We start from the raw sequence: 10,929 nt of genomic DNA on the forward strand, positions 1-10,929 counted from the left end.
TAATTTTTATCAACTTCTAACCAAGGTTCATTCCTATTTTTAAGGAAGACATTTTGTGAAATTTAGGAGATTTTGGGTTGCATACATGTACATGTAATTAATATGAATGAAAAGAGTAAGCTAGATGTTCCAGCCAGTTTTGATTGATAATGAATGTCCAAGTTCTCTTCACTGATTCACTGCCCATCAGTTGCAGAACAACTTAAGTGAGTTACATGTACATGTACATGGTACCCTTCACAGATGGAAAGATTATGGTAGGCCTAGACAGTAAACAGGATCTAATATTCATGATCTTCATTTTTAACCATATGGGGTTTCTGACCATTCTACAGTTGGTCCTGACAACCCCTGCACCAGATGAGTACATGATTGGATACACTGTATCTCACTGCTACATTCACAGTGAACTCACGGGTAATTTATGTCACACTGTATTGCAATCAAGTAAGATGCACTGCTGATCAACTACCACCATCATCATCACAACAGGGACTCTAATCATTAGCTTGATTATTACAGTCATCCAGATGGTAACAGTAGATCCAGATTAAACTTAGTGCTGTAAAACGTATTAAACTTGAGGTCAAAACTAACATTCCTCAATCCTCAAAATTGTCCCACTACAGATGTTTGGTAGTAGAGGATCTATAAACATAATGAGGGGGAGTAGCCTGCCAGTCAGCAAACTAGTTATCCCCTTTCAACCACCTAAATGGTCTGAGCAATTATGAGATGACAATCACAGCGCGCATACACCTATATTAAAACTTCCAATGACACCTGACGGCCAACAAACAAGCTTGATGACTCTTTAAAGCAACCTGTGCACCACCGAATCTGGACCTATCGCGGTGTCCGTGATAAACATCTGTATCATAGGCACAGCAAATGTACCGGCGACGAAACATTATGCATGGGAATTGATGACCAGTGAGTCTTCAGGGCCAGAGGTCTCTGGTCGTTTGTTGGATTTGATCCAGTGAATATTGTGTGCTGGTACAAGGAAGGCAACTGGATCGTTAATAAGTTCAACTCTCGACAGATATTGCTTCTTCGATAGTTTCAGACTTTCATTACTGTATACAAGACCTTGCATCATCTTCACCACAAAACATGCAACTGGGCCTTGATGTGGCCAAAGCGCGAGCTGAAGTCCATCCTTGGATGATGGTAAACTTCCTGACTGTACCACAGCATCAAGAGCAAGCCTTTGAAGCAAGTGGCGGCACTTTGTTTATCAGCTTTGAATAAATCATCTAGAAAAGCGACTAATAATCTGTCAAAATCTATTCTCTTGTCTCCATGTCACTTTCTTTAGAAACCATGGAAACTACAAACATTGCAGGATTACGTGTCACCCCCAATTCTACTGATGAGAATGTGAAGTATGGAGTGGAACCGACACCATTGTGGATTTTCGTGACACTTTTCACCACGCTGACAATTCTTTTAATTTTGCTCCTGAATCCACTGATGCTTTTGGCTTTACGGCGTGTCACCAGCATCCAGCCAACCACCAAAATCTTCATGGCTTCACTTACCTTGTCTGACTTTTGTAGTGGTGTACTGTTGATCCTCAGACTAGTGGAACTGTTTGCAGTAAGTTGGCTGTTGGGTGATTTTCTCTGTGTGGTACAGAACACAGTTGAAATCATATTTAATGGCCTTAGCATTTGGTCACTTCTTCTTCTGACAGTGGATCGTTACATTTCTATTTCCTGCCCTCTGCGATATCCTTCCATGATGACTACATTCAGATCAAAGATCATGGTAACCATTACCTGGACTGTAACATTTGTAACTTTTGTTCTTATTTATGGGATTTATGACAGAGCTACTGCTTCACGGGATGGTCCCATCCGACTTTGTTTTGGACTAAGAGATGACTGGAGAGTATATCTTGTTGTTACACTGGCTTTTATCTCACTAGCAACCATATTCATCCTGTATGCACACATTAACCTAATAGCTCGCAATCAAGCCCGGCGCATCGCTGCTGAAAACCAAGCAGGCAACGGCCAAGGTGGGCAGAGAATAAACACCAGATCAACCACCACCATCATCATCATAACAGGGACTCTGATCATCACATGGATTCCAGCCGTGATAACTCTAGGGATAACTTCAAGAAGTAAATGGGAGACCCATGACAAGTACAAGACAATCATGTTGGCTAAATCCCTGGTGTTGTCAAATGGTTGGCTGAATGTTCTCATTTACTACTTAAGGAACAGGGATCTTCGCCAAGAGCTACGTGGTTTACTATCTGATTGGCGCCGAGGTCTAACCCAAAGATTCTTGTATTAATTTGTCGGGGAAGTGTAAAGGTAATATTGCATTATCTTGGAACCATTCAGCTCTAAGGTTCTATTAATGTGGGCTCTCTGAATTCAAAGCAGAGCAGCTTGTGAAAGGTCACTATGATTAATTTTAAAGAAAAGAATTCACATTCCAGAACTGTAGGTATGAGTAAGGTACAGTGGCATATTTTCTTACTTAGTATTGCAATGTAAGGAAATGGATCCTTCTTTTTTTAAGAGGTCGACAGTGGGAGTGTGATGTGGTAAGAATACTCATGCTCCATATATAACATGAAGTTTACATAAACAAATAAGTAATGTAAGTCACTGCTTTATGTAGCATAACGTCAAACACTTGAGTTACAGAGATTTTGGTCATCAGGACTTCAGGTCTTACACTGTAACATGGGACATATACATACAGAATGAATGAAACACTAAAAACTGGCCCAATTTCTGATGAATTCCGTCTTTTCTGTTGAATTAGCGAAGTATGGTGTTGTAATCAAATATCAAGCATGTGGATAAACTATGATGTTATCAGGTTTATTGCAAATGATAGAGTTTATATTGTGGTATCACAAGTTAAACAGATTTGGAAAAAGAGTTAACCCCTTTGTGATGGATGACTGCAAACGCCGCGCCTGGAGAAAAGTCTAATGGAGAACAATTAATATTCAGACCATGTCGGACAGGGCCAAAAAAAAAATTCAAAATTAATTAACATCTCCCCAGCACAATTCCATCCTTGGAAACAATATTCAGATTGTTTTTGAACACCACACAATCCAGAACCCGGCAAAAAATGAAAATGCAGGTATTTTAGTCCCAATTTTTTCCCAACAAAATGATAACCACTTTCTTTTGTCTTTCCAAAACAATTGTTCAGACAAAACTATCTTTATAAACTCATTATGAAAACTGGAAATCTCTGCCCTTGCAATTCACCAAACATTTGTAAACAAGTCTCTAGTGTGTGCATATGTTTCCTATGGAAACATGATGACACAAGATGACACAGGAGAAAAAGACTGCACAGGATGAGACAAGACAGCACAGGATGAGACAAGACGGCACAGGATGAGACAAGACGGCACAGGATGAGACAAGACGGCACAGGATGAGACAGACAGCACAGGATGAGACAAGACGGCACAGGATGAGACAGACGGCACAGGATGAGACAAGACGGCACAGGATGAGACAAGACGGCACAGGATGAGACAAGACGGCACAGGATGAGACAAGACGGCACAGGACGAGACAAGACGGCACAGGATGAGACAAGACGGCACAGGATGAGACAAGACGGCACAGGATGAGACAAGACGGCACAGGATGAGACAAGACGGCACAGGATGAGACAAGACGGCACAGGATGAGACAAGACGGCACAGGATGAGACAAGACGGCACAGGATGAGACAAGACGGCACAGGACGAGACAAGACGGTACAGGATGAGATACAACAACACAGCATGAAAACCTGTATGGATGCACACAAAAGTTAAATATTCGGGCATGATGGCATTCCGCGGTACAGATCCAAGGTGATGTAAAAGTTCTTGACTGGCCTGGGAACAGTCGTAATCTCAATCCCGACTGTGGAAGGGTGTGAAAGATAAGGTCGCAGAAAAACAGCCCTCAACTGTCAAGGCATTGGTTGAAGCCACAGAAGAAGTCTGGGAAAAGGAAATCTCCATGCACTACTGCCAGTCTCTCATCTCAAGAATGCCAGATTGGAAACTGTAAATTTGTTCATAACTACGCAGTAGTAGCGAAACGTGAACCATGTGCAGACCTCCCAACATTTGAATTCCAACATACCTACTAAGTCCTGCGTCAGTCGCACATACCACGCAGACTGTCAGTTTGCATAAAATGCTGAAATAATACGTTACTACTTTGACACTACTGTCATACTTTGTGTTCCACCTTGCATCCATGAGCTGCACGCGCGTATTGCAATGCTTGCCATACCACCTCCATTTGAGGGGAAAAATGCCAACCACCAGCTGGATTTTCCTTTTTCAGAAAATACATGCATAAAAGCAGAAACGTAGACAACAGAAAGAAAAGTGTAAATTTTCTGCCAAAGTCGGAAAGGTTGGGAGGTCTGTATGTGAGTTATTTTCACACACTGAGTTGGGGGTAAGTATCACGCAATCTTGCAGAATCCTGTAGTTTATCAGAAGTTAGTGAGATGGAATGACACTCCTTACTCTTACTTGCAAACCATTTTGTTAATTCTGTATTCCAGTAAAGCAATGGTTTATTTTTGAATTTCTTTGGATGTTCTTAACAAGTTGTAGAAAAGATTAAACTGCTCCTCCTCTTTGTCCTATTCCTTGTTATATTTCAGTGAATATATTCAGTTCTGTCTTGTCTCATATCAATTGCTAACACTAGAGGGTGGAGTCTACTGTTGTATATTTAAACCCCATGACTGACAAGCTGAGTTTGCTGCATTTGGCCAGGCACTGTCTATACATTGTGTTAATAAACAAATCCTCTCAATATTGACCATTCACAGCACCAGCCTATCACAGGTAGAGGCTGATGAAATTTGATTGGCTCAATTATAATTTGACAGTGTCCAACAAACTGACTGCTTTGAGCTGAAAGGAAAGCAGGTTAAAAGACCTCACCACACTGGTCTGCACTCCATTCTAGTAACAGAACCCTTAATGTACGTGTACGTACACTATATAATGCATTCCCAAGAGAAACATTGTAAAGGTCTACAGCTGAACAGTTTTTCTATGCCAAAGTTTGTACTGGTGGATTGCAGTTGCCACAAACTCTATCAAATCAAGTTTTAGTCTACTCTTGAAGCAGCCATGGAAACTACACCCAATGCAGCAGTTTCAACTCTACAGCAGAAGTGGCGGAAAACTCATTCTTATAAACTTCACTTGCAACTATTGTCAAGATTCTGATGGTGATAGCCATCATTCCAAATCTCCTGCTGAATCCACTGATGCTTTTCACCTTACGGCGAGTCACCAGCATCCAGCTAACCACCAAAGCATTTATGGCTTCTCTCACCCTGTCTGATCTTAGTAACAGTGTATGTTGGATCCTTAACACAACAGTATTGCTTGCTAGAAGTTGGTTCTTGGGTGATTTCCTTTGTGCAGCCAAAAATGTGATGGAATACACATTTACTGGACTGAGTATATAGGCCCTTTTTCTTTCGACTGTAGATCGTTACATTGCCATTTGCAACCCTCTCCACTACACGTCAATGATCACTGTGTCCAGATCCAAGATAACTGTACACAGCACAGGGGCTGCTATAGGCATTTTGTGCTTACTGACATTTGGAATATTTGACCCTGCTTATACTCTACACGATGGTCCAAATAAATACTTTTGTCTCAGAAAAATATACGACTGGAGAATCTATTTGCTTCTTGTAAATGTACTTACTACACTGCCACTGATGACTATATTCAACCTGTACACACGCGTTACACTAATTGTTCAAAATCAAACCCGATGCATTGCTGCTGAAAACCAAGCAGGCAATGGCCAAGGTGGACGGAGAATAAGCACCAGATCAACCACCACCGTCATCATCATAGCAGGGTTTGTTGTCATAACCTGCATCCCTACAGCGATTAATAGTTTCACAAAATAAATGGGATATACATAACAGGTACTCTGCCTTCATGTTCACACAAACTCTGCAGTTGTCAAATGGCTGGCTGAATGTTGTTATCTACTATCTGAGGAACAGGGATCTTCGAAGAGCTCTGCGTAATTTACTGTCTGGTGCAGGTGAGAATACTTGATTCAAAGATTCAAGCCTTAGATCAATGGCACAGTTAGAATTCTTCGTCAACAACAGACAGTTTGGCAAAGATTGCTCAAAGGGGTAACTGCAATGCAGAATGTACATGTACATGCAGGATGTCTGTACAACACTTCAACAGACAAACATTGATTACTTGAGTGTGATGTACAGGTATTCTTTTCAGCTACAGGATTCCGCCCCCTCCCCATTTTCAGTTGAGAAATTTCCATACTGAACATTACCACAACCCTGTAAGACTTCATTCACATGTTTGATGTTTATGCTCACACAAGCTCTGATGTCAGGGGGGCCTCAACTCAACAGTCTCAGCTGAAACACAGTGTTTTTCATAGGGCTAAATGTGTTTGCCCATAAGGACTGTGCTGACAGAGTTGCAAAGTGATACTTGTTAATTCTTGGAGAATTAAGAACAGTATTTCTAATTTAATGAGAAATTACAAGACAGAAAACAGGCAAAAGCACCATAAAACTAAGTTAAGATTGATTCTATTAGCAATGAATCACATGTTATTCAGAACTATGTGCATGTGTGCATTGTATACAGGTACAAACTTGACAGATAGTTACATGTTGTTACCAGATAAATGAAATTAAACTTTACTGTTGGTTAACTGTTTTTCGAAAGTAATGTACACCCAATGGTAATAGGTGCATTTGTATCACCTAGCCATGATCATTTCATGGGCCAATGAAAGGGCAGTATTCAAGACAGAGGTATGACAAATCCAGTTACCGCCTATGAGTGAAAAAGAGTGTGTACATGTAAGTACATGTAAGCCAACTGAAAAGCTCGTTATTTTATATAAACAGAAGGGCTGGCTGAGGCAATAAATTTCCAATTACCATGGCTTCAACTTCTTCACTATTTGACAGATTGTATACACTGTTGTCAATTTGGCCATTCATGATGCTAGGAATCAGTAACAATAACTGATAACTAAGCAACAAGTTGTCCAAAACAAAAAAAACTGAAAGACTCATGTCAAAGTGAGAATTAATCCTCCATTAAGTCCCTGTCAGCACATGAAAAAGCAATCAGAGGTACATGTACATGTATCTCAGTGGCATTAGATTCAAAGTAATGTCTCATTACATTCAGTCATATTTGACAGCAGGCAAACAAAACTGGGATTAACTGGGGAAGCAGCATAAAAGACCTCAACAGATCAGTCTGCACAAACGGTACAACAAAATGGCAAGGGTACGTGCCTGGGGGTAACCTGATAACGAAACGCACATGTGTATGTGTACATACACGTAGCTACTGCATATCTAAAGCAGAATTTGAAACACAGAAAAATTGACCAGAGCTCCAGACATTGAACATCATCAGCCAAGACTGATAATAGCACTGGACTTGTTGGAAGCAAAGATGTTTATGAAATGATTCTTTAACTTTTCAGTGAAATAAATGACACTTTTGTAAAAGAGTTTTCTTTAATACAGCACATGTACTTGACAGGTTGAAAAACCACCAAACTAAATATTCTGTCCACAATCTTCAACCATAGAAGAAAATGAAGACATTAACACACTTCCAACTCTACAGCAAAGGAGACCCAGTATGCTACTCACTCAATGCTAATTGCAGTTGTCCAGAGTTTGCTGGTATTGGGACCAGCCATCATTCCATACCTTCTCCCAAAACCACTGATGCTTTTCACCTTACACCGTGTCAAAAGTGACTTATCCAAACAAGGAGAAAAATCATCCTGGCTTCTCTCAGCCTAGAAGATCTTTGTGATAGTGCACTGTGGATTCCTTCCATAGATCAACTGAATATTTACTGGAATGCGGCTGTTGGGTGGAGAACTTTGTGCAGCCAGTTTGGTTAGAACATATACCGGGTATTTGAAAATGAAGTATTTGTACTTTATCAAGATGTATTTTTGCGTTGGGGAGATGTTAATTATATATAACAGGTTTTGCCCTTACCCAACGTATATTAATAAGCACTGTATGCTCAGTGCTTTTCCGAGAGCTTGCGAAAAAACCTCACAAGCTTACTCGGGTGGGACTCGAACCCACGACCTCCTGCTTACTAGTGCAGATGCCTTAACCACTCGACCATCGAGCTTGCCGGGGTCGGCTGGCCGGTCCGAGTCAAATGAAGCAGCGGGTACCACGAACTATTATCAAGATGTATTTTTGCGTTGGGGAGATGTTAATTATATATAACAGGTTTTGCCCTTACCCAACGTATATTAATAAGCACTGTATGCTCAGTGCTTTTCCGAGAGCTTGTGAAAAAACCTCACAAGCTTACTCGGGTGGGACTCGAACCCACGACCTCCTGCTTATTATGGAAAATTTGTTACAGAAGTGTTACCTTCATAACTATTGCAAGTTCAGGCATCCTATGCAGCCATCAGCATCTCCATGCTGATTCGTCTGTGTGAATGCAACTGGTCTCTTGATCAGTCACACCAATGCTCTTGATGACTGCTACAATGTCCATGACCAGCATCGGGCTGTAGAGCTCTTATCAGATGAATCCTTCAGCCGTCATCATCATTTTTGGACAGAGAATACAGCTGTTTGGGGGAACTGACAACACTTCCTTTATCCCTGGGAAAAAAGCCAACAGCAATAAAACGTCAAGGCACAAAAGACTGGTACAGGAATGTAATGAATAATCTTGAATAATTTCTCTGAACTCCGATAACCATTGACTGTACCTATTTCTTGTGTCTGTGTGGGGTATGAACCAATATCATTGGAATTGAGATTCATGCATTAAGTCCGAGATTATTCAACTCAAATTAGTCTAAAAAAGTGTTGATAGTGTCATTAATCAATGTTACATAGAACTTGTAAAAATTAGTGGTTGTAACATTATTTAGTACTTGATTAATGTTAAAGTGTTGATGTTAGATATGTGGCAAGCCATATTTGGATCCTAAAATCGTAATGTAATACACTGGTATGTGCATGGATACATGTGTGTCTTCAAGGCTATACACCAACGTCAATCCTCCCAAAATTATTCTTCAATCCTTTAACTGTAGAGTAAAAGGAAGAATTTCTAAGGCTTTATGCTATTTTTGGACTCATAAAATGCAGTTGAAACATTGATTGAATTATGGGACTAAAATGCAAAAGATTGCCAGGCATACAAATGTGCACCTTGACACCTTTTACTATATAATATCAGATGGTAAAAGGTATTATACTCGGTGTATTGCTTATTTCCAGGAGCGCGCAAGGTGAGGAGGTTTCACGTGATAGGGCGCTTGTACACGGTGTACTTGTACGTGCCAATGCGTTGCACAACTGGGTAGGTAAATTGACCTAGAAATGTTTTAGTCCCGTTCATGAGAGCAAGGTCATGAGTGCGCCATGCCAAATATGGTATAATTATGCAAAGAGGGACCTGGTTATGCAAATCTGGAAGTGTGGAAAAACTTCTGACCAATGAGATGCGCCACCTCCGCATCAGCTCCTGGCTCGTAGCGCGACTGTAATTTTCTGGTCACTCTGTAAACAGCCTCTTATAGCAGGCAGAACTCTTGTTAGCCTTTCTAGTTTAATTTTGCCCGCCGCCTCCCCGATCGACCACCTTCAGGTCGAGTTAGTCTCACATTGCAAGCATAATTGCTTGCTTTGGCTATATTTTGAAGTTGTTTGGGTGAGCCTTGTCACTGGAGGCTGGTATTACTCCATTAATATCCTGTTACATTATTGGTGTTTTTATAGGCCCTATCTTCTTAGGCTGCCTAACGTATGTTCGGCATTGGCAGAGGCTGCTTGAGAGGTTAATTAGCTACTGCAGGCAATTTTTTGGCGGACTCAGACAGTCAGCAACCAACCTATTCGTTATGCTTATAAGTGAATTACTGATATTACTTCTCAAGTGTTCAATGTGTAACTTATAAGTGTATATTATTCACACACTCCTCACTGAATATGCAACATCAGTGGGAGTACTAGAATTCATTTGTAATGTGTTTCGAGTGCATTTCATATCACGTTTGCTTCTTTGGGGTTCGAGGTTTTCCGACTGAATGTCCAACGTCAGTGGGAAACCTCTACTACATTCTAATTCCTTTCAACGAGTTTTTGCATTTGCATTTCAAGAATGCTTGTAAATTAAGTTTTGATGTATGTGACTTCCCGACCGAATGTTTGACATCACAGTGGGAAGATGCACAAAATATTACATTTCTTTTGATTTTTCTTTGGGCATGGTACCCGCGGTTTGGGTCTGGTGAGCCCATGGTTTGGGTCTGGTGTGCCCATGGTTTGGGTCTGGTGTGCCCACAAGACGAGTCTGGTGTACCCGTGGTACGGGTCCAGTGTGCCCCCTTTAATGTGTTATTAATAATCACCTGTGCTTGCATTGTTTTATGACATTTTTTCCAGATCACTATTACGATCGGTGTCCGGGATGCATTTTATACTTTAAACTTTTTCCTTGGCTGTGGCATCAGCTCAAACTTAGAACAGATTGTCCGAGTATAATGTCCTAGTATACAATTCTTAGTGCACCACTTAGAGAAGATGTTGGTTTGATTTTCAAGCAATAAAATACTGGCTAATTAATGTAAACTTTGTAATGGATATCACGTGTAGCAAGAACCACACCACCAAGCAGTGATTTTCATTTGAATACCTGTATAATTTCTAAGAAAACAGGCTAGTCAAGTGAGAGCATTCAAAATCAAGTGAATCAAATGTTGAAATTGCACATTTATTTCCTTAACCCTAACAGTCCCAAATCCTCAAATTTCAATATGATTGTACATACACCCTTGGGGGTTAGGGTTAATTTACCGTTTCCTCAACAACAAGCCTACTGCCAAAGGA

General features: G+C 40.7%; 1 protein-coding gene and 1 pseudogene across 1 annotated transcript; both read left to right on the top strand.

The window, feature by feature from the left end:
- The first annotated feature begins 562 nt into the window (after window positions 1-562).
- On the top strand, window positions 563-3,299 carry LOC147800039 (histamine H2 receptor-like). Its single transcript, XM_087132879.1, has one exon. The coding sequence runs from the start codon at window positions 1,306-1,308 to the stop codon at window positions 2,308-2,310; it is 1,005 nt and encodes a 334-aa protein (XP_086989005.1). The 5' UTR covers window positions 563-1,305; the 3' UTR covers window positions 2,311-3,299.
- Window positions 3,300-5,226: 1,927 nt separating this feature from the next.
- Window positions 5,227-6,100, top strand: LOC147800040 (kappa-type opioid receptor-like; annotated as a pseudogene).
- The last annotated feature ends 4,829 nt before the right edge of the window (window positions 6,101-10,929 follow it).

The sequence above is a fragment of the Acanthaster planci genome, linkage group LG02, assembly GCF_054643075.1.
Source record: "Acanthaster planci isolate LZ-2023a linkage group LG02, COTS_SCS, whole genome shotgun sequence".
Lineage (NCBI taxonomy): Eukaryota > Metazoa > Echinodermata > Asteroidea > Valvatida > Acanthasteridae > Acanthaster > Acanthaster planci.

Excerpts from the sequence above, each read along its gene's own strand:
- LOC147800039 (XM_087132879.1), top strand. The coding sequence starts at position 1,306 with ATGTCACTTTCTTTAGAAACCATGGAAACTACAAACATTGCAGGATTA.